Source organism: Talpa occidentalis, unplaced genomic scaffold, assembly GCF_014898055.3.
Source record: "Talpa occidentalis isolate TD23 unplaced genomic scaffold, MPIMG_talOcc4v2.1 talOcc4.3, whole genome shotgun sequence".
Classification (NCBI taxonomy): Eukaryota; Metazoa; Chordata; class Mammalia; order Eulipotyphla; family Talpidae; genus Talpa; species Talpa occidentalis.
This window is the reverse complement of record NW_023603184.1, coordinates 41497984-41523568: the sequence shown is the minus strand read 5'-3', so window position 1 is coordinate 41523568 and position 25585 is coordinate 41497984. Positions and strand designations below refer to the sequence as shown.

The following is a 25585-nucleotide window of genomic DNA, read 5'->3' as shown; positions in this document are numbered from 1 at the left end:
GCTCAAGATACAGAGGTATTTAAGAGAAGTGAGATCTCTGCTCACACCAAGTTTATATTCTAGTTGGAAGAAACTGTAAATAAGGTAATTTCCAGTAGCAATAAGTGCAATGACGAGCACTTCATTAAGTAAAGCTAAAGAATTTGTGAAAGGGGTTGCTTTAAATAAAATGATCAAGGAAGACATACCTGAATAGGCAATATTTGTACTGAGGCATTAAAAAAATTAGACATGCAAAGATTTGAGAGAAAAGTAGGTACACATACTTTCAATTTCAATTCATCAGCAGGATTCATTCCAATTTTTATCTTTTGCATATTTGCAACTCTGTTCTCTGAGACAAATAGACTTCCACTATTTTAAAATATTTATCTAATTAACCAACATTCTATCACTGCCACCTCTCCTCCTAAGACAGCCTCCTCACGCCACTCAGGCTCCAAAACCCCGTGGCAGGCTGCTGAATGGTCTCTTCGGCCTGCTCATGCTCCCCTATCCCACACCGGGCCTTCCTGTCATGTGGAAGCCCTCCCTACCGTTTCAGGGCACTGAATCCCAGCACAGCTGTCTCCACTGCATGAGGGCACTCCTGACCCCACTCAGATTCCAATCATGTGCCAAACTACCTCCCTACTTGCGTGGACACCCTCCTCTTTTGCGCTGAGCTCTCCCTATGCACAAACATCCCCGGGGCTCTGACACCTCTGCTGGATTCCCTGCTGTGTGAGCACCCTCCTCGTGCTGAATTACATTGGACTATCCTCCCATGTGGACATCCTCATCCCACCCAGCTCCAGTGTGACTGGAGTGCCCTCCCCCGACATGGGGCTACCCTCCCCAACATGCTAAGACTCCACACTGGGTCACCCTCCCAAGCACAAGTCCTCCTCTCCACAGTCAGGCTCTAATGTCTAGCCTAGGCGCTTCCCATTTTTAAAATTTCTGTTAATATTACCGACATGTTCCCCATAAAGGTCAGGTTTCTCCCATACCATCAAAAGATAAGGGAGCTTGATATAGGAGTAGGAGTTCAGGATTTGTAATCAGGAAAACTGATTTAGAGTTACCACTGATAAACTGTTAGTGATTTTTGTCAAGTCAAATACCTCCTTTCAGTTCCAGTTCTGGAATTTGTAGTAACTACCCAAGACAGTACATGTGACGGCACTATTGATTGAGCTGGACAAATACTAAGTATTTTTTTAGTATGATAAAATGCAGAGTCTTATTTTCTGGGTGACTATGTAGCTGTTGCTGACTAGTATGGCCATTCTGATTGTTGACACCATTGCTATCTGGTTGTTAAAATGGGTTAAATATTATTCCTGTCATTTCTCACAATTTCTTCTACCAAACTTGTAGCTTTATCAATGCTATAAGATATGCCACACATTTCACAGACTCCCTGCTTCTGTTCATGTCATAAGGCAGGTCTGATGTCATTTCATCCTTTTACTACCTAAAACGTTTCAATTCTTTGAGGTTCTGTTCAAATGTCTTTAACTTTTATAGAAACTTCCTGGTCTCACTGTATTGCTACAGATTATCTGTACTTTTAAAAAAATTAACTTTTATATTTACTATTGTGTATGTCTGTTTTCCCAGCCAGAAAGTGTGAGGAATAGTGTACTCTAGGCGCCATTAGGTCAGGCCCATGTCCTACCCCTTTGTGGACTCTCCGAGTTCAGCACAGCATGCGCAGCACACATGACACCTACTATAAATGTGTTGAATATTAGAATCAATTCTAAGAATTCTTATACAATTCTTATACTTAGATATAACTATAATCAATACTCATAGACTGTTGTATAAATGGATCCATGCAGGGTAGAACTGTCTAGGTGCCTTACATGCATTTGCAATAAATCTAAAGTGAGATATCCTGGAAGTGTGAAATATACATCTGATTTCAGGAACACAAAACATTTCATGAGTAAATTTTCATACTGAGTACATGTTGAAGTAATACTTTGGCTATACTAGGTTAAATAATTAAATAATTTTAAAATTAAATATAGTTAATGTTATTAAAATTAATTTCACCAATTTCCTTTTTTTTGCAAAAAAGCATCTTGGTTTATTGTAAAAATTAGAATCCACATTATTTGTACTTGATTACAAGATTTTTGATGTTACATCAGCCTTTGAATATTTGTTCAAAAATTAGTCTTACCCTTTATTAACTTGTGTCAATAAAATTATGCCTAAGAGCATCTTCTTCTTTTTTTAAATTAATATCTTATTTTATATAATTCTTACATAATTTTTCATTTTTGCATAATGTATGCATTTTCATTTTGGTTATATTCCCCATGCAATTGCACGCCCCCCTGACTCTTTAAAATACATTAACTAGAAAAATTTAAATTTATATGTATCTCATATTCTCCTAGACAATTCCATTCTAGAAGTTTCTAGATTAGGGATGGGAAACAAATCAAAAGATTGAGCCCTTAGAGGAAGGGTAGTAAATAAAATTTCTTATATAGCTCTAAAACCTCATTAGGTAGAGGGATTAGACCATTCAAATGGATATTAGGAGAGGCATCGAAGAAAAAGAATTAATTATTTTGGTGAAGTAATTATATCTTTTAAAGATGTCTCTGTTGGACTCTATTCTTTAATCCTGCTCTAAAACTGTTGATGCTTGCACAAAGGTGGTGAGAAAACTATACAGCTCTCACTTGTTTTCTCTATGAGCAACTTATTTGCTTGGCTTTTTACTTCACTTAGTTGACTTGGATTCTTTGGCCTAACGTAAAAATTCCAGCGATTACAAATCAAATCTTTTTCCCCTTCAGTTTCCCTCTCAATACCAGCCTCTAGTAATGTGTACTTTTCTCAAATATGATGAGTCTCTGGATTAAGAGATACAAGCATTTAGTTAATTTTGTCATTACTCACCTGCATTTCATATTTCAGAGTCATGTGGAAGCACCAGGATCCCAATCCTACCACTGAAATGAAAACAAACAGAATTAGCAAAAAATTCTTTGTGGGTAACCAGAGTGACCTGAGAAAAAAAAAAAAAACATTTCAAAGCACTGAGTTTTAAGAAGAACAAAGTTTATAACATCTTGTGGCAGGACACAGTAGACTCTGAGTAAGCTCTATAACTGATGAAATTCTGATATAAAAAAATACAGTGTAAATTCTCGCACATTCCCTCTACTACCTATGTATCTACTGAGATGATCATGATTTTTTTATCTTTCATTTTGTTGATTTAATGAATTTGTGTATGTTAAACCATCCTTGCATCTCTGAAACAAATCCACTTGATCACAGTGTATGATCTTTTAAATGTACTATTACATTTGGTTTGCTAATATTTTGTCAAGGATTCTTGCACCAGTGTTCATCACAGCTATTGGCCAACATTCTTTTTTTGTGTGGTCTGGTTTTGTTATCAGTATTATGCTGGCCTCATAAAAGGAGATAAAAAGAACTCACTCTTTTTTGATCTTTTGGAAGATTTTGAAAAGGAAGGGTATTAGATCGTTTAATGCGTGGTAGACATCTGGTCCTGGGCTTATGGTTTTGGGGAGGATTTTGATTACTGTTTCAATTTCTTATGATTGATATGTTCAGATTTTCTGTTTTGTTATGATTCAGTCTTGGGATATTGTACAATTCAAGGAATTTTTCCATTTCTTCTAGGTTGTCTGATTTGCTGGCATACAGATGTTCATAGTAGTCTTTTATGATCAAAAATGACTATTTAGAATTTTTGGTTCACAGCACAACTGAGCAGAAGGTAAAGAGATTTTCCATAAAATGCCTGACCCCACCACGCATAGCTTCCCCTACCATAATGGTATACATCTGTTACAATTAATGAATCTACATTGACACATCATTATTACCCTAAGTCCACAGTTTATGTTATAGTTCACTTTATAATAACATCTACCATTATAGTATCATACAGAATAAGTTCACTGCTTTAAAAATCCTCTGTGCTTTACCTATTTATCTTTCCCTCCCCCCATGCCCTGACAACCATTTATCTTTTTACTGTTTTCAGTTTTATCTTTTCCAGAATGCCTCATAGTTGAAATCATGCAGTATGTGGCCTTTTAATATGACTGATTTATTTCACTTAGTAATGCAGATCTAAGATTCCTCCATGTCTTTTCATTGCTTGATAACACCTTTCTTTTTAGCGCTGAATAATATTCCATTTTCTGTATATACTTAAGTCTATCTATTCACCTAAAGGACAGTATGGTTGCTTCCAAGTTATGGCATTATGAATAAAGTTGCTATAAACATCTGTGTGAAAGTTTTTGTGTAGATAGAAGTTTTTAATTCTTTTGGGTAAATACCACAGAGCATGACTGTTACATTATATGGTGAAAGTTCTGTAAGAAATCACCAAACTGTCTTCTAAAATTATGCATCCCACTAGCAATGAACGTAATTGCTGTTACCCCACAACCCCATTCCCCACAATAATGGATATTTCCTGAGCACTTAACGAAGTTTCAAGCATTTCACTAAATAAAGAGGTGATGTAGTCTTTCTCTTCAGAAGTGTAAGCAAAACATGAAAAATATGGAAGGGACCTTTTCAGAGCTATGGGAGTCTATGCAAAAGGATTTGATTATTATCTCTCCTGGAGATTCTGGGGAAGTAACATGTATATAGACCCTAAGGAATAAATTGGATCTAACCAAGTAAAATAAATTTTGTTTTAAAATGAGATCATTCTATGTAGCAGGACCATCTAGAGTAAGGCAAAGCAGTATATTCAAAGAACTGAAAGGATCTGGCTTAGACTGTGATCAGCGTTGGATTAGGGAGCCAGCAAGGAGACTGGTTTGATTTGTAGGAAGTTGACTGAGGTAATATTCAAATCTGACTTGTATTTGGACTTTATCTTAAGACAAAGTAAGGCTGTTGGCAAACTATACATTCCCCCTTTCCCTACACAGGAATTAACATGATTGCTTTTGCATTAAAAAAATATTGTTCTGATTACAAGGTAGGAAAATGTCTAAAAGGAATAGTCTCCCAATTTTGAGAGCAAAAAGGATTCTTAGCAACCATTCCCCCCCCACACACACATTTATAAATTGTATACATAATACTATGTTAAGACACTTCATATATTTTAAAACACATACATTTTAAAACACAGGAATTTAGAAAAATGAGCAAAAGAAATAACATACATACAAAATAGAAGGTACAAAGCTTTCTTTCTGAAATCCAACAGATCATTTTTTCTCATTCCCTAGAGTGTGAGCATCCTACTCAGTAGCTGTTAGATTAATTTGATAGTCTAAACTCTTTGAAAGGCATTGATGGAATGCCATATTCAAGTTCCATTCATTTCTTTTACCACAACTTGTAACTCATCACACTGACTTCTTCAGGTCTCTTATTTCACACCACAAACTTCTAGGCTGCTCTGCTATTGCTTATCCTGTGCTTACCCTGTTTTTTTCAGTTTGGAATTTCCTCTATTATTCAACCCTACCAGCTCTAATCTATGTCTCTGTTTATTTAAATCTCATGCAACTTCTAGCTCCAATTATTTTTTTGCTTTCCATTCCTTTTGACTTTTTTCTCTTGACAAAATTTCAAATTTCAGAAATGTTGAGTGTTGCTAACTCCTGTATATGTTCTACTCAGACTCACCAATTTTTACATATTGTCATATAAATTATAGTATTATATGTTAAGATTATAAATAAGTAATATAGGGCCTCCCTGGTGGCACAGGGGTTAAGATGCAACCTATGAAGCTATCTGCAGCTACTGCAGCATGAGTTCGATCCTCTGCCAGGGAGCAACCCACATGGGCAGCAGACTTCTGTCTCACCCGCTGCTCCCCTCAGCAGTCAGTCTGCCTGTTCTGCTCCCTACTCTGTCTCTGGTGAATCCTCTCACCCACCCCACACCTCTGGCCTGTATCACAGTTCCTGTATGCATAAACAAATAAATAATCTTTTTAAAAAATAAGTAATATATAATTATTTTGGGAACCATTTATGAGTAAATTGGATACATCATGATCCTTCACCTCTTAATACTTAAGTGACTAGTTCATATCCTTGTTTAATGTCTCCTAAATCAAATCTTCCTCTGCTTTATCTAAAGTCAACCATACAAAGCATCTAAGAAATGTTTGCCTAAGATAGTAATTATCAGTCTTTGATGAGCACTATTTTGCCTAGAGGACTCTGTAAGTACTAGTACTAGATTCCTACTCCAGAAACTCCTGACTCAGTCAGTACAATGGTACCTATATTTTAAAGGCCTGTCAATAATTTTGTTGAACATCAAAAACCAAAGAGCAGGTTAAATTCATCTCTGGCCTGTACCCCAGCTCTTGTATGCATAAATAAATAAATCTTAAAAAAAAAAAATCTCCAGAACCAGCACAAGGTCAAGCAAATACAAAACTTATTAAGTATTTGCTGAATGGCCAATTTCTTTCCTTTCCTCTCACTGATTCATTAAAGTATGTGTTATGTACAAAAGAAGGTGGTGAGAAATGACCCTGAGTTGAGAAAATGTAACAAGGGAAATGACATCTGAAGAGGTAAAAACTATGTGGGTGGAATGTGGGCTTGCCTGACAGTATCATCTGAGATAGAACTAGATTTACAGGCAGAGACAGTGAGGGAGAACACACAAAGGGAGACTTTACATAGAGTTTGAGAAAGGTGTGGAGAGGGAGAGAGAGAGGGATAGGGTACAGGTATAGGGATACAGATACAGGGTGTAAGTAAAAGGTACAGGTATAATCACTTCATGCAGGAGGGTTAGGGAGATTATGAAAGAAGAAGAGAGGTGGCTTTGGGAGCATATAAAGTATTTTCTAAAGTTTGCATCTGTAATTCTGGTGCCAGGTGTGGTACTTTATATACTCTATCGCCAAACTTTTCAAGCTCTCCATTTTCATTCTGTATAGGAAAAAAGCTGTTTTCAGAAAGGTCAAGAAATTGGTCAGGGTCACATGGACAGATAGTGGTGGGGCTGAAGTGAAAAACAAAGTCTGGCCCTAAAGCCTTTCCACTGCTACCCTTGGAGGCAATGAAGAGAATTTTGATAAAGCTGTAGAAGGGGAGGTATCAAAAAAAAAAAAAAGAACTTTTCTTAGGAAAGAAATTCATGATGCCCATGTACCTGTGAGGTTAGTAAGAAGTCCAGGTTAGTGAAAAACAGGTTCTGGATTAGAATGATGCCAATAAAAGTGGAAAGAACGAGGCAGATACTGGAGACCAGAAAGATACACCGCTGAAAATTTGGCAAATGAAAGGACATGGAAGTCCAGAAGGTAGGAACAAGAGGACCAATTAAGGAAGAAACTGGTTTTGTGCCCAGGACCTAAGAAAATTGGAACGGGAAACAAAGGCAGGAGGTGATTTACAAAGGGAGGGGGGCAGAAATAAGGCCCTCCAACATAAGCCAGATGGGAGAAACTCAGCCTCAACTCCACATTTCACATGTAATCAAAAGAGAGTTCAGGGCCTCCCCAGTGGTGCAGCAGTTGAGCGCTGGGTTGCGAAGCTGCCCGCAGCCTCTGCAGCGCCGGTTTGATCTCCGGCCCCCAGCAAGGGTCCCACATGGCCCGCAGACCTCTCCTGCTGCCCGCTGCTCCCCTCAGCAGTGTATTTTGTCAGTCTGCCTGTTCTGTTCCCCGCTCTGGCTCTGGTGGATTCTCCCACCCTCCTGCGCTTCTGACTGTACCCAGTGCTTGTATAAATAAACAAATAAATCTTTAAAAAAAAAAAAAGTTCAGAAAGCATTTTGGTCACTTCCTATCCAATCCGTGATTAACTCAAGCTCTCTCCAGATACATAAAAATGTTGGAAACAAAATTAGACCAAGAGAATAAACACGGATATGGTGAGTCTTTTTAAATGGTTTATCATGTTGACTATACTCAGGTCTAAGGGAAAACTATGGTGTGTTCATGTGCTTTAACAGGGAAGGGGGAGTAAAAGCCTTTTAGTTATAAAAATTAACAAGTCACAAAAGCAAAAAATAAATAAATAATACCCCACCAAAGTTAGTAATACCTGCATGATTTATCTCAGTAAAGACTAACTTATGAATCTTATGATGAAAAATAAGTTGTAATTTAAGGTTGCACATAAAATTATCCTTACAAGATATAAGTATATTAGAAACTAATCTCCAGAAACTACTCCTTTGGTGTATAAACTTTAACAAGTCAATGCTGATCCAAAACTTAGGAAAGGATCAATTCTTCTTCATCCATTCCTTGAAGTGATCCATACCACTGAAATAGCATTTTTCTGTCTTCAACTTATTCAGTCTTTAGTAACATTTCATAATTCTGACATTTTCCTCTGATGCTTTTTGTAACATCCTATTATTCTGGTTTTCATATCTTACTACTTGCTTTACCATAGGTTCTTTTTTGGCTCTTGTATCACTGACATCTAAATCAGGGTCTATAAATTCAAGTGCCCAGAGAGGCATTTGTGTAAAATAGGCTGAGTGAAAGAAAAATAAGGAAGAGTTTAGCCACTGTGTCAACTGGACAGACAATACTACAGAGACCACTTGGGTTAATTATTACTGTGCAGACACAAACACCTAGTGATTTTGCATTTTCTAATTATCCAAAAGTAGGCAGAGATCTGGATTTTTATGGGAATTCTCAATTTTCAAATGAAGTCAACTAATTTAAAACACGGGTTATATTTTAAATATGGGACAATTAAAACACATCTGCATGCCAGATTCTGCCTTTGAATGTTGATGAACATATGATATTTATGTTTATCTTTGTGCCCTCTTATCTCTAGATATACATTCCTTTTGCTAATTTTATTTGTCACCATGACTATGAAAATGATGCCTAAACCTCATCTCTGAACTCAAATATCATATATTTAAATGCCTATTTGACTCTTCATATAATTCTTTATAGGCATTTCAATCTCAACATATCAAAATAGAATGCTAGCTCTCTGCTCTACGTGGTTGCTGAAAATCTTTCTTTCATTCAACCTCTGTAACTAATACATTAGCAAGTCCCATAAGAACTACCTTGAGATTATATCCTGAGTCATCTCATTCTCTCCAAACTCCACTTGTGCCATCCTAGACAAAGTACTACCATATCTTACTTGGAGCATTACAATAGCCTCTGTTAACTGGTTTCCCAACTTGCACACTACTGTTCATCAATTCATTCTCAATTTAGCATAATAAACCTGTTTGACACATTCAAATTTATCAACAGCTACATGATTTTCTGCAATGTTATCTAAACTGACACAAATATGAAATTCCTGAATGGAGAAGTTGAATTATTTAGGTCAAAGGAATAAATGTGCAAAAATAAATTATAAAAATTAGAAATTCTGGAGATATTTTAGAAAGGAATCTAAGTATTTCCCTTTTCTTTTTCTTGAATTCAAACTGATTCAATCACATGAAGAATAAGACATTTCATTAATATATGGCTGACCTTATCCATCATTTAAAAAGTCTTAGACATCAAAGTTAATATGAAATTCCTTTTTCCCCCCTGCCGAAGCGCTGCCGGGCCTGCGCTGCTTTGGCAAATCACGGACAACTGGTGTCTGTGCCGCAAAATGGGGTTTGTAAAAGTTGTCAAGAATAAGGCCTACTTCAAGAGATACCAAGTGAAATTCAGAAGAAGGCGAGAGGGCAAAACTGATTACTATGCTCGAAAATGCTTGGTAATCCAGGATAAAAATAAGTACAACACACCCAAATACAGGATGACAGTTCGGGTAACCAACAGAGATATCATTTGTCAGATTGCTTATGCCGTATAGAAGGAGATATGATAGTTTGTGCAGCTTATGCTCATGAACTCCCCAAGTATGGTGTGAAGGTTGGCCTGACAAATTATGCTGCAGCATATTGTACTGGCCTGCTGCTGGCCCGCAGGCTTCTCAATAGGTTTGGCCTGGACAAGATCTATGAAGGCCAAGTAGAGGTGACTGGAGATGAATACAATGTGGAAAGCATTGATGGTCAGCCAGGTACCTTTACTTGCTATTTGGATGCTGGACTTGCCAGAACTACTACAGGGAATAAAGTTTTTGGGGCCCTGAAGGGAGCTGTGGATGGAGGCTTGTCTATTCCTCACAGTACCAAACGATTCCCTGGTTATGATTCAGAAAGCAAGGAATTCCATGCTGAAGTACATCGGAAGCACATCATGGGGCAGAATGTTGCAGATTACATGCGTTACTTAATGGAGGAAGATGAAGATGCTTATAAGAAACAGTTCTCTGGGCCTCCCCGGTGGCGCAGCGGTTGAGAGCTGGGTTGGAAAGCTGCCCGCAGCCTCTGCAGGGCCGGTTCGATCCCCAGCCACTGGGCGAGGGTCCCACATGGCACGCAGACCTCTCCTGCCGCCCGCTGCTCCCCTCAGCAGTGTCCTTCGGTCCTTCTGCCTGCTCTGCTCCCCGCTCTGGCTCTGGTGAATTCTCTCACCCTCCCCGCGCGTCTGACTGTACCCAGTGCTTGTATAAATAAATAAATCAATCTTTAAAAAAAAAAAAAAAAAAAAAAAGAAACAGTTCTCTCAGTACATAAAGAACAATGTAACGCCAGACATGATGGAGAAGATGTATAAGAAAGTTCATGCTGCTATACGAGAGAATCCAGTCTATGAAAAGAAGCCCAAGAAAGAAGTTAAGAAGAAGAGGTGGAACCGTCCCAAGATGTCTCTTGCCCAGAAGAAAGATCGGGTAGCTCAGAAGAAGGCAAGCTTCCTCAGAGCTCAGGAGCGGGCTGCTGAGAGCTAATAAGCCAAACCATTTTTTAATGGAGATTTTTAAAGACAATACAATAATAAAATTATTGATCCAGCAAAAAAAAAAAAAAAGTTAATATGAAATTCGCATTTGTAGAAATTACCCAGGATTTAAAAAAAAACAAACAAACAAGCAACAGGAACAATTTTCCCCACACAGTCATAGCTAAGGCAGTCAAAACAGTAATGGAATTGGAATAGGACAATGTACCATCTACGTCTTCTAATTAGAAGTTCATTTTCACAATACTTTACTATAATTTTAAGAGTCTCTCAAGCATATAATAGAATTTCACTGTGTTGGAACTCCTTGATTCAAATATTTTGGCATGCCACCAGTCAAATTTTTCAAGGTTATAAGAGAATTCAGATATGCTCTCATTTACATTTATCTTTACCTATTTGAGCACACTGTAGAAAGAACTGTACAAAATCCCAGGTCTAACTATTATTTATCAACTTTGGCAAATTCATAAATCTCTTTGAAACTCAGGTGCCTCAACCTAAAATAAGGATAGCAATATTTATCATGAAAGGTAGTGAAAACATTAATTGCACATATATGCAAAGAGTAGGAATTATTATTATTATTATTTTTTGTGGAGGATGTGGGCAGACTAGGAATTATTAATCAAAAAATTAAAATGCTATTTCTGTTGGGTTATGGGATATATTGCACTATTCTCCAAATTTGTATTCAATGTTACTATCACATCATTTTTCAACAACTAGGAAAGAAAGATTATCGAGGTTTCTTGCAATGTCTGGAAAATTGAGGATGAAGAAGGAAATAAATTAGTAGGCAAGTTATAAAATAATTTCCAAGGTCCTTTCCACAGCACATTGATTTTATGTGTGTTTCATTACTAAGTGTAATTGCTACAATTTAGAAAGTTATTAGTCTAGTATGCACTCCATTCACGTCCCCATGACAAGAGGCATGGTCTCAAGAACATTGCAAATAACTTTGATTTAGTCTGACAGAGAGAGAATATAGGTATGATCACACTAAACTGAAGACTGCTGAATGCAAAGAATTTTCAGTGGTCTTTTTCATGGGGAAATGACTTTGTATCTCTGTGATATTTCCACTTTAGTAATTTTCTATTTCAGCATTGGATGTAAAAAGAGATAATAAACATCTTTAAAAGACTTCCCTGTTTTACTTTCTGACATTTTTGCAACTTGCGTTCTTTTTCTTGTTGCCAATTACCTATTCATCTAGATCACTGCATATCAAATACATCTATATACCTATAAATAGATTTTGTTGTTTATTTATTTTGCAGTTTATCTCTCCTTAATGTAGCATAAGCTCTGTGGGGACAAGGACTTTGACTTTTCTGCTGTACATAAATACTCAAAAAGTATTTGTAAAGGAAAGAATAAGTAAAAATGTTCTTTATTTTAAAAGAATAGGACACATTACAATTTGTTGACTTTAGGAGTAAAGAGAAAAATCTCATAAAAATATCTCATGGAAAAGGTTTCTTTTGATTTGGTTCTATTTTAGATAATGCACAGTTTTAAGTTATTAGTGTGTGGTATGATTAAAAGCATATCAATCTGGGTTTAAGTATAACTCCATTTGTGTGATCTTAGCCAAGTTAATTCTCTGCTCAAATACTGTATTTAAAAAACAATATTCAGTGTTTTAAATGACATAATATAAATTAATGTACATCCACCAGGCCTGATATATAATACACTCTATGATCTATGATTCTTGTTGTCTCCTCAAATTCCAAAATGTCAACAGCAAATTCTATAGCCTCACAAAAATGAATGACTAAGCCAATATCCATGAAGTTTGGAAAATTCTAAGACTCCTAATATAAAATATTAAACCAGGCAGATAGAATTTATTTTTTATTTATTTATTTATTTTTAAAGATTTATTTTAATATTTATTTTATACAAGCATTGGGCACAGTGAGAAGTGCAGGAGGGTGAGAGAATTCACCAGAGCCAGAGCGGGGAGCAGAGCAGGCAGACTGATGAAGTACACTGCTGAGGGGAGCAGCGGGCAGCAGGAGAGGTCTGCGTGCCATGTGGGACCCTCCTCCAGTGGGCGGGGAGCAGCCAGGAATCAAACTGGCGCTGCAGAGGCTGCGGGCAGCTTCGCAACCCAGCGCTCAACCGCTGCGCCACCGGGGAGGCCCCAGGCAGATAGAATTTAACTTCAACTGTGCTTTTAATTTATTCTTCCAGTTTTAAAACAGGACAAGAAATATTAACTCATTTGAATGCTTTACCATTCTTCTCTATTTATAAGCAGAAATAATTTTGCTGGTTTACAAAATGTTTACTTAAAACAAGTATTAGATTCTTATTTCCTATTCAATTTAATAGCAAGTTTTACTAAGGCACTTATTTGAAAAACAACCAGAAAAGATATCTTTGAATCTTTTACTGATCTTCCTTGCATAAAATATATTATCTGGAATACAATATAGAGGGTCATAAACGAAGAAGAGAGAGATACATATGCTTCCAAAGCAGCTATAACTAGAACGGCAAATTAAATAGAAATCATGGTTACTGTAAGAAATGGACATTTATCAGAGACACCGGACAGGAGAAAATATGAAAAAGTAATATCTTTAACTCTCCCCCAAATACTTCCTAATCCAACTTGGTGCTTTTTTAAAATAATAACCACAACTGTCAGTACTCACTCAATTACAAAATTATTTGACCAATGTCTTCTCCCTTACTAGGCTATAAATTTTAATGAACAATGGCTTGACAATTACTAGCTCATAACAGAGTCTCAGTAATTACCTACTGAACATTTTAAAATATAAATATATGAACATTTTAAAAGTGACTAAATGCTTTTTTAAAAAGAAAACTCACATTTTTTAGGTTGAAATAAGCCATAAAAAATTTAGTTTCTTCACTAGAAAGAACAACAATATTTCCTGTATAATTCCTAGAAAACCACAAAAAACTATTTTTCATTAAGATGTTTATGAGGTAAAAATGATTTACAATATTGTTAACGTTTTAGGGCTATAGGTTCACACCTCTACAAATGTATGTTATCACACCATGTCCACCTCCAAAGCCTCAATAATCCTCTACTGTACTCTACTGGGCCACCCTCCCCTAATGGTAGCCTCAGTTGTTGTCAGAAATTTGCTGTGATGTAAGTTAAGCTGATTCATATTGATTGCTATGACTGATATGTTTAATCTCACTTCTATCATACTGTTTTAGTATAATTGTAATATATAATTTTTTATTTACTGTATTTCTCTGTGACATGTCTTTCATGCTCTTTTAAAATAATCTTTTGGTATTGAAGAAGTTTTCTTGTTCTAGGAGTTACTTTTGCACTTATGCTTTTTTATCCTGAGCCCCCTGTTATTTAACATGAACTTTTACTATCTGGTTGTCACTTTAATGTTCATTGTATGAACTAGGCAACAATCAGTGGACTTACTCTACCCTGCCTTTTCTTCGCCCATTTAAAAAACCATGTTCTTTCTATTTTATCAGTCCATATAAGCTTCTGCTATTCTTCAATCCTTGTCTACTGTTTCTGTGTTATATTTATAGTTAAATAAATGTTCAACATCATTTTCCCAGTCATCTCTTGGTTGGATGATTTCCCAGTCATCTCTTGATTGGATGAACATCATTCCCTAGTACATAGCAGTCACTAGGACTTACTGTGAAGGTGATAGTCTATATATTCACAGCCAAAAATTGTAATCAGTAGCTACATATGGGTACTAAACACTTGAAATGTGGCTAGTGTGATGAACTGAATTTTACCTTTTATTTATTTATATTTTTAAAGATTTATTTTTATTTATTTATGCATATAAGAACTAGGGTGTAGACCAGAGGTATGTGTGCAGGGCGCGGGTGAGAGGATTCACCAGAGACAGAATGGAGAGCAGAACAGGCAGATCTACTGAAATACACTGCTAAAGGGAGCAGCAGGTGAGATAGAAGAGGTCTGCAACGCCATGTGGGTTAGCTCTCCCTAGCTGGGGACAGAACTCATGCTGCAGTGGCTGAAGATAGCTTGATAGTGCTGAGACTTAACCCCTTGAACCACCAGGGAAGCCTTTATTTAATTTTTATTGTTCTAAATTTAAAATGTCACGTGGCTAAAAATATTAAATTAAATAGTACAGTATTAGTGGATTCATCAAGGTGTTATGTGCACATTATTCAATGAGTACATGTTTAAAAGTTTTTCTATAACCTAGATTCCTGAAAAGCAACTTGGTTATAATATAAAATCTTTGGTTTGTATTAAAAATGCTGCTCACCCCACTGGTGCCTTCCTTTGTATGTTGCAGATGAGGTCTGATATTCTTGTCTTTGTATATAATCTGGATTTTTTCCATAATGCTTTCAGGATTATGGAATCCAATAGTGTTATTTTTTCTTACATTCTTTTTTCATATTAAGTCTTCAAAATCTAGTGTATAATTTATTTATTTTTAATTTTTATTTTTTTACAACATTATTCATTTTTAAACAATATTTGCTTCCCCCCTCAGGTGTAGTCCCCATAGAATTTCCTTCACCAATGCACCCATGCACCATCACCTCAGTACCCTGTGCTTCTCCTCCCTCCCTTTGATTCCTCTCTCTCCTCCTCCCCAGAAGGATGTCTCTGATTTATAATTGTCTATTTTTGCTGTGTTGTGTTTTGTTCTGTTATTATTTTTTTACACTGATGTTTTATTTGGTTCCTCTATATTCCTGCTATAAGTGAAACCATCCGATATTTTTCTTTTTCCTTCTGTCTTATTTCACTGAGCATAATTCCTTCTAGCTCCATCCACATTGCTGTGAGTGACATGAGTTTATCTTTTGTGCTTGCTGAGTAATATTCCATTGTGTATATGTGCCACATCTTCTTGATTCAGTCATCTATTTTTGGGCATTTGGGTTGTTTCCAGGTCTTATCTATTGTAAATAATGCTGCAATAAACATAGGAGTATAGGTGTCCTTTTGAATAGATGTTTTTGTGTCCTTTGGGTAAATCCCTAGGAGTGGAACTGCTGGGTTATATGATAGCTCCATTTTTAGTAGACCGAGGAACCTCCAGACAGCTTTCCATACTGGTTGAACCAGTTTGCATTCCCACCAGCAATGCAGGAAAGTTCCTTTTCGCCACATCCTCGCCAACGTTTGTTGTTGCTTGTTTTTTTGATATGTGCCATTCTTACTGGTGTCAGGTGGTATCTCAATGCGGTTTTGATTTGCATTTCCCTGATTATAAGGGATGCTGAATATTTTTTCATATGACTATTGGCCATTTTCATTTCCTCTTGGGAGCAATGTCTTAAGTTCTTCTGCCCATTTCTTGACTGGATTGTTTACTTTGTTTTTGTTGAGTCATGTGAGTTCTTTGTGTATCTTTGTGATCAATCCCTTATTAGTTGTATGGAGTGCAAATATTTTTTTCCCAATCAGTGGGGTATCTCTTTGTAAAAATCCAGTAACTTTAAAAGGCTACATTTCAGAATTGACCATTCCAAGTCAGTTTTATGATTCAAAAATGGATCTTTCAATATGTATATTTAGATTTCTCATTTCCAGTAAGTTTTCTCAAATTACAGTTTTAAAATATAAATTTTATTCCATTATATTGTTTTTTTTTTCTTCTCCAAGGACTCTATTACATGTATGTTGGACCATCTTAGCCTGTTTTCCCTTTAAATCACCTTTTCTCTGACCCTTTTTGTTGATCTCATTTTTATTCTTTGACCTGTTTATCTTTCTTCAATAGCCCTTATTAAATACTCAACACAGTGTAGTTCAGTCTTAGTTTCTTTCTTAAGCAATTCAATTTTCTTTCTTTTTGGGAGGAAAGTGGGTTATTTCTGTTATGAGTTTTAAATTGTTTGATCCATTTGTTTGAGGCTATTTAATTCAGTTAAGACTTTTGTGTTACAGTTTTATCCTGCTTTATTATTAGTTGTGGGGGAAGAACTTCTATGAATCGAAAGGTTTTGACTCACATTTTGTTTTCTTTCCTTTTTGGTGGTATTATTTATAATTCTTTTGTGGATGGGTTGGATCAAAAGATTTCCATTTCAAGACTGCCCTCTTCTGTCAGGATATTGAAGTTCAATGTCTTTACTCAGAAATTTACTAGTTTTGAGGGTACTGGAAGGGGTTCTTTGTATTTCTTTTGTCTCAGTAGGATTTTAATTCCTCTAACTTCCTTCTTTCTCCACACTAACACCTTCCCAAAGGATACCTCTCCCATTCTAATTAATTTTCCAACTACATTTATTCAAAATGTAGTTCAATTTAGTGGCAAGATCTGTAGAGTTAATTGAGAATTGTAGCGTTAATAATTCACAAGTTTCAGGATATGTTCAAGTGTAATAAAGAATGCAAAATTCAGAAGCTATTTTAGAGATAAATGAGAAAAACAGTCCAGCTAAATATTATACATCCATTTTTAGGTGTCATACATACCTGTGAGTGCTAAATATGCTGCAATATACCGCTTTTCAAGTCCATCTTTAACACTCTGAATTGCACCAAAAATTGGAGGTATGATCATAATCAGGTTACTCACTGTATTCCCTGCAGGAGAAAAAAAAAGCACAAAAATATCATTAGATTACTCAATAACACTTTAAATAAAGACATATTCACTTGGTCCTCAACAAAAATTAATTAAGATGACGTCTCAGAAAGATGGTGGAAGATTTTTTTAGGTGCTGAAGAAAATTAATTCTCTACTCAACAAAAAATTTTTATGTGAATTCAAGTAGAATAAAGATACTTTCACCCAAATGAAACTAAAAATTTTCCACCAGAACACTCACTAAAGGAAATTCTAAAAGTGAAAGGGAAAAGCATCAATTCATAAAAAAGAAGGGAAAAAGAACCTCAGAGATATAGCAAAGTTGAATAGGAGGAGGCAGCATACATTAAGGCTTTCAAGGGTGGTCTATGGATGTGGTATGTCAAGATAAAAATACAGAATTGAGTTAATCTTGTCTGTTAAATCAAACAAATTGAAGTTTGCATTTTCATGTCTTTTTAAAATTCCACTCTACAGTAATACTTTTAGTTACTACATTTCTAATAAAACACAAAAGACAATGTATTTTATCCAGATTATTGCTCCTGTTTTAATAAAACAAAATTCAAACATGATCAGCAAAAAAACCAACAAAACCCCAGTAGTAGAAGTATGTAAGGGGAATAAAAGGGTAGAGTTTTAATATGTAAAGCTAAGTTGTTATCAGTGTAAAAAAGTCTGTTGTATCTAAAAGATGTTTTATGTAAGTTTCATGGTAATCACAAAGCAGAAACCCTATATACACAAAAGATAAAGTAGAGGGAATTAAAGTACATTACTACATAAATACATTATATGCATTTATTTTATGTATATTTTACATTATATGTATTTATGTACACCATAAAATAAAAAAGAGAAATGAAAATACAAGGGAACTATAAAAAATCCAAGAAATCAAATAATAAGAAGCATTAATAAGTCTTTACCTTCCGAAGATACTCTAGGTGGATTCAATTATCCAATCAAAAGGCAGAAAGTGCCTGGATGAATAAAAGAAGACCCAACTATAGGTAGCCTATAAGAGATTCACTACAGTTTCCAGGATAAATGTAGTAACTAAGGAATGGAAAAAGATATTCCATGCAAGTGGAAACCAAAAGTGAGCAGGATAGTTCTACATATATCAGAGAAAAAAGATTTTAAGCCAAAAGCTAACAAGACAGGAGATCATTATACAATAATAGTTAATTCAAAAACAACCTAAGTATTCAAAAACAGATGAGTGGACCAAGAATATGTGGTGCATAGCTACATGGAATATTAGCCAGCAATCAAAAAATAAACTCAAAGTCAATTAAAAATGGATAAAAGACCTGAATGTAAGATCTGAAACCATAAAATACATAGACGAAAACATAGGCAGGGCCTCCCTGGTGGTGCAGGGGTTAAAGTCTCAGCACTATCAAGTTATCTCCAGCCACTGTGTGACTTTAATGCCCAGCCAGGGAGGGAACCCACATGGTGAAGCAGAGCTCTCTTGTCTGGCCCGCTGCTCCCCTAAGCAGTATATTTCAGTAGATCTGTCTGTTCTGCTCCCCACTCTGTCTCTGGCGAATCCTTTTACCCCCCCTCACCTATGGCCTGTACCCCAGTTCTTACATGCATAAATAAATTTAAAATAAACTTTAAAAAAAAAAAACATCGGCAAAACACTCCAGGACATAAACCTCAGAAACGTATTTGTGGACTCATCTCCAAAAGCAAGATAAATAAAAAAGAAAATTAACAACAGGGACTATATTAAACTGAAAAGCTCAGAGAGAAAGAGAGAGTGACCAAAACAGAGACATCCTACTGAATGGGAGAAATATATCTGATAAGGTATTGATACAGAAGATTTACAAAGAGCTAATATAACTAAACAAAAAACAAACAACCCAATAAAAAAATGGGCAGAAGAGCTAAACAGGCATATCTCCAAAGAAGACATGCAGATGGCCAACAGAGATATGAAAATGTTCTTCATCTCTTATCAGCAAATGCAAATCAAAACCACACTGAGATGCCACCTCACACCTTGTGAGAATGGCCAGCATCAAACAAAACAAAACAAAACAACCACAAACAAGTGCTGGGGAGGGTGCTGAGAAAAAGAAACTCTATTACATTGTTGGTGTGTTGTTGGATATTGAGACTGGCCCAGCCCCTGTGGAAAGAAGTGTGGAGATTTCACACAGTATTTCAACCGTGTGGGCACAAGGGTCAATGGTGTATTTACTTAAAAAAATCAGTGGACCTGCATAGCTTAAACCCATGTTGTTCGAGGATTAGCACATTTGTAAACCATATTCACCAGCATATTAAAATGGTCATTCACATGAGAGAGTGGGATTTTATTCCTCGGAGGCAATTCAACATATACAAATTCAACATATACAAATGAATAATTCAACATATAATTCAACATATACAAATGAATAAATGTGATGTAACACATTAAAATAGTGAAAAATGGAATTCAGGGCCTCCCCGGTGGCACAGTGGTTGAGCGCTGGGCTGGGAAGCAGCCCACAGCCTCTGCAGCGCCGGTTCGACCCCTGGCCACCGGGTGAGGGTCCCACATGGCATGCAGACCTCTCCTGCCGCCCGCTGCTCCCCTCAGCAGTGTACTTCGGTCCTTCTGCCTGCTCTGCTCCCCGCTCTGACTCTGGTGAATTCTCTCACCCTCCCGCACTTCTGACTATACCCAGTGCTTGTATGAAAAATAAATAAATAAATCTTTAAATAAAATAAAATTCACACGATCATCTTAATGCAGAAAAAGCATCTGACCAAAAAAAAATAAATAAATAAAACATCCTTTAGTGAGAAGCTCACTCAACATACTAAGTGGGTATAGAAGGAACATACTACGATACAATAAAGGACATAGATGACAAACCCACATTCAAATATACTCAATGAGGAAAGACTGAAAACATTTCCTCTAGGATCAGGAACTAGAAAAAGGTGCCCATTTCACCACTCCTAGTCAACAAGGAACAATAAGTCCTAGCCATGAAAGAAAAGGATATAAAAAGGCATCCAATAGGAAAGAAGCAAAACTATTTTTGTTTGCAAATGATATAACTTTATATATGGAAAATCTTAAAAGACGTCACCAAAAAAACCCTGCTAGAACTAACCAACAAATTCAGTAAAGCTGAAGGATACAAAACCAACATACAGAAAATAGTTGTGCTTATATACACTAACTATAAAATGTCTCAGAGAGAAATAAAACAATCCCATTCACAATAATATCAAAGACAACAAAATATTCAGAAATAAATTTAACCAAGCAGGTGAAAGATTGTACACTAAAAACGGCAAGACTTTGGGGCCTCCCCTGGTGGTGCAGTGGTTGAGTGCTGGGCTGTGAAGCTGACCGCAGCCTCTGCAGCGCCAGTTTGATCCCTGGCCACTGGCGAGGGTCCCACATGGCACGCAGACCTCTTCTGCTGCCCACTGCTCCCCTCAGCAGTGTATTTCATCGGTCTGCCTGTTCTGTTCCCCGTCCTGGCTCTGGTGAATTCTCTCACCCTCCATTGCTTCTGACTGTACCCAGTGCTTGTATAAATGAATAAATAAAATCTTAAAAACAAAAACAAAAAAAAAGCAAAAAAAAAACATGTGAGACTTTGATGAAAGAAAGTGAAGAAGATACAATGGGAAACTATCCCATGTGTATGGATCAGAATAATTATTTTGTTAAAATGTCCATACTATTTAGAATCATCTATAGATTAAATGCAATCACTATAAAAATTTCAGTGACCTATTTCACAATCTTAACATACGTATGGAACCACAAAAGACTCCAAAATGAGGTGATATCTCATTGTGAGTTTGATTTGCATTTCCCTTATATAAGTGATGTTGAATAGCATTTTTTTTTTCATGTGCCTGTTGGCCATTTGTGTGTCTTCTCTAGAAAAAGTATCTATTTGGTCCTCTGCCCATTTTTTTAATTAGTTTGTTATTTTTGTTTTGGGCTTGTATGAGTTCTTTATATATTTTGGAAATTAACCTCTTTTTGGACATCTGATGTGCAAATATCTTCTCCCAGTCCACAGGTTGCCTTTTGATTTTTGTAGTGGGCAGAATAACTTATTATATTGCTTTCAGTAAATCTCAAATTGTACAAATGGCAAAGTAATTTACCTAGATGGAGTGTGGAAATATAAGGTGGGGAGCCAAACAGGTTGAAAGTTATATCTCCAAGGAGGATTTAGCAATAGCTTTAAGTAAACCTGAAGAAGATGTTGACTATTGTGCCATTCAGAAGAGTGCCAGGATTCAAATTAATGAAAACTTGTCTGATGGCTGAGATAAAGGAAATGAAACATGTCCAATACACAGATAATATTAAGCTTAGCTGAAATATCAATACTATGGAAGTCTGAAATACATTTAAAATGACTTGGAGGAGGGAGGTTGGGGATGATCCTAAAACTGCAATTAAGGATAATACAAAAATTTTACAAATTAGAAAGATGAATTACAAACCAAAAATACAGTCTACTGTGACAGAGTAAGAACAAATCAGAGAGAATGTTCCAAAGGCAGAAAAATATTTCAGTGTCAAGGGTTTACATTTTGTACTACAACCACATTTTCCATTCTTGCATTGTGTTTTTTAAAAACAACATCTTTATTAAGACATAACTCATATGTCATAAAATGTACTATTTTAATGTGTATCATCCAGTTTTATCATCAACAAATTTTACTTGTTGGACTTTATCATCCATCTTCAGTAACAAAAAAAAACCCTTTATTATTTACATTACTAGTTATCACAGTCCACTAGCATGGAGAGACAAATAGAACAGATAAGATTCTAAGAACAAACTAACGTTTATGGTTACCTGCTCTATGACAAGTGTGACCTACTGTGCAGTGGAGAAAAGAAGGCCTTTTCCTTAAACGATACTGAATCAACTGGATATTTACATGGGAAAAAAAAGAATCTGGACCCTAAGTTCACACTTTCTACACAAAATAAGTTCCAGGTGTAATGCAGACATCAATGTGAACAGTAAAACTTTTAGAAGAAAACATCAGAGAACAATTCATAACCTTGGGGTGGCAATGATTTTTGTCAACAGGACACAAAAAGGATTAACCACAAAGCAAAGAACAGATCAATGAATGAAGAAAATAAAGTCAAAAAGAATAAAAGTTGTTAGTGAAGACCTGATTTAAAGAATGCAATTGTTCTGTAATTAAGGGATATATAATTTAACTTTTCAACTAATTTAACTTTAGCTAATTTTCACCTTGCTAAATAAAATAATGCACATAAAATGGTCACAGATTTAAAAAAAAAAGTTAAAAAAAATGCTATGTCAAGATAGTCCAATCAGAAGAGATAAAGCACAGCGGAATTTGAACAGGAAATGTTTACTACAAAGAATCATTAACTTTAAGAAGTTAGAGTAATGAGGGATTGGCTACTAAGAAGAGAATTCTACAGACTACAGAATAGCAGGTGTAAGGTGCAACCACTACCCCTAAGACTAAGATAAGACACTAAAAGAGGCCCCATCCCAGGTTAAAATGGCACAATTGGGAGAGGCACAATCATGCCACAGTAAGCAGAAGAAATACTGATGTGGTGCCACTTGCAGTTTATTAAAAATCCACCCATAAGAGTTTGTCCTTCATCTGCCCTCCCATGTGCCAGGGAAAGTTTATCACATGGACAAGGGAGCTAACAGTCAGTAGGAGCTGCTGACTGCAGCACTATGTAGGGGCTGGCACTGGAGAAGCTGACCAACCCTCAGGATCTGTGCATGGGGGATGTCTCACACTGTATAAGAGAGATGCTGAATAAGTCACTTGTCCTGTAAGAACTAGACACCAGAGAAGCCACCACACCAGCACACTAGAACCAGAAAGGAAAATCCCTTCTTCTTGCCAAGTCTCTTCAGTACCTCTACTGACAAAGTTGAACATCCTGCCAGCAGTCAAAAGAAACATTAAAGGGCCCATGTTCATTTCCAAAGAGGGTGCACTGAATGATGAATTTGAAGTTGAGGGGTAACAAATTGATAACTGGCACAATTATAAAGCTATGCTTTCAACAATCACGACTTGGAAAAATTACAGCTAGTGAGGGTTCCTCAAGCACCAAAATAAGAGTCAGTGTTTGAAGATGGCGAAATGGATTTTTTTTCTCTTATATTTTCTACAATGTGGTATATTATTTGATAATTTAAATTTAAAATACTAACATAATGGATGGTAGACAATAAAGGATACATTACTAGAGTTTAGTTGTGTTTAGAGTTAACTGCTTCCAGACAATTGAATTAAAACAGGTTTTTTCTGTTGATAAAAATCAGAGAATCATTCACAGATCACATAATAGGGTACTAAAATATTTTCTTCTTTTCTTGAGGAAAATACTGTTTGGATTCACTTAAAGGATCTTAAAAGTCAGAAAACTATGGTATTTTTATACTGTAGAACACAATCTCTTTGTATTCTCACCCAAATACAAATTATAGGCAAGGTTGATAATATTCTAATAATTTCACCATTTCTTAAAAAGTCAGTTTTGGGAAAGGAAAAAAAAAAGCCACCTGAGTGCCCAGAAGAAAACGTGTCATATATAGAGAGGAATTGCTCAGCTATTAAAGAAGGAAATCTTGCCATTTGAGACTATATGGGTAAACCTTAAAGGCATTATGCTAAATGAAACAAGCTGGACAGAGAAAGACAAATGTCACTTGACCTCACTTACATGTGAAATCTAATACCAAAAAGGAAACAAAAAAATTAAACTTTTAGACACAGAGAACAGACTGATGGTTTCCAGAGTTGAGGAGTAGAGGGCAGGCAAAATATGGGTGGAGGTCAAGAGGTACAAACTTTCAGTTATAAAATAAATAAGTTATGGGAATGTAATGTACAGTATGGTGACTACAGGTAATAATACTATAATGAATATTTGAAAATTACCAAGAGTACATCTTAAAAGTTCTTATAAGAAAAAAATTTTGTTGCTATGGTGATGGATGTTGACTAGACTTTGTATGCTTAACATATGTGTTGGGTATCAATTACCGTGTTGTGCACTTGCAACTAATATAATGTGATGTCAGTTATTTCTCATTATTGAAAAAAACGATGTTGTAGTGACTTGAATAGTGTCTCTCCAAAATCCATGTCCACCAAGAACCTTGTAATGTCACCTTATTTGGAAATACGGTCTTTGTACACATAATTAGCTAAAAGATCTTGAGGATGAAATGATCCTGGATCTTAGGGTGGACACTAAGTCCAATGACTGATGACCTTATGAGAAGAAGAAAATACACAGAAACTCAGAAAAAGAAGGCAATGCAAAGAGGCAGGCGGAGAATGGAGTGCTGTGTCCACTACAAGCCAAGGAGCACCAAGGGCTGCCGGCGGTAACCTGAGGCTAAGAAAGAAACATGGGACAATTTTCCCTCAGAGTCTACAGAAAGAACCAATCCTACAAACACCTTGATTTCAGACTTCTGACCTCACCTCCTTCACTGTGAAAGAATAAAATTTTGTCATTTTAACTTATCCAGTTTGGGTTACTTTATTATGGCCACCCTAGTAAACTAATAAAGATATTCACAGTATTTGTTTTTACAATGTAAAACCTGAAAATAACATAACTTTTCAACAGTCCAGGATTAATTACATAAATTATGGTGGATCCATAGAATTTAACTGCATAATCATTTTTTAAAAGTAATGATAGATCATTAACTGTAAATGGCAGTTAGACATTGTTAAAGGAAAAAAAAAAGGTTCACTAATCTTTGGAGAGGAATCCCTAAGAGTCTTGAACAGAGTAACTTTGAAGCAGAACTGCAGTCAGAAAAAAATATTTTTCCTTTTGAGCCTATTACATATAAGAAAGCTACTTCAAAAAAATTTTTTTGTATGTTTTAAGGCAGTTAGGAATTTTTTTATGCCACTGTAAAAATATTAACGAAAATAAATCATTAAAATGTGAATGTGTCCTTAGTAGGATTAGAAAACAACTCCATTACATCATCATTGAACTACATCTAAAATAATGTGCATTAGGCTGTAATTATCTTACTCTTTTGTAAATGTGGTACTAGTTCAATCTGCAAGTTGGCAGAGTCTGCTTTTCATTTACATTACCTTATAGCATTTTTCATAGTACATGCTCAGCATTTACTAGTGAATGATTGAATGAATGTAAGACTACTACTCTTAAGAAATTTAT

The 25585-nt window shown here is 35.9% G+C and overlaps 1 protein-coding gene and 1 pseudogene across 2 annotated transcripts in view; one reads left to right on the top strand and one right to left on the bottom strand.

Moving 5' to 3' along the window:
- The window catches only part of ACER3 (alkaline ceramidase 3), an 85929-nt gene that overhangs the window by 30042 nt on the left and 30302 nt on the right, over nt 1-25585 (bottom strand). For both annotated transcript variants that reach the window (XM_037523008.1, XM_037523009.2), the window contains exons 2-3: nt 17247-17357; nt 2908-2960 (exon numbers count right to left, since the gene is read on the bottom strand). In XM_037523008.1, the coding sequence (XP_037378905.1) occupies nt 2908-2960; nt 17247-17357 (164 nt within the window). The remainder of the gene's footprint in view (nt 1-2907; nt 2961-17246; nt 17358-25585) is intronic.
- On the top strand, nt 9519-10841 carry LOC119255649 (60S ribosomal protein L5-like; annotated as a pseudogene).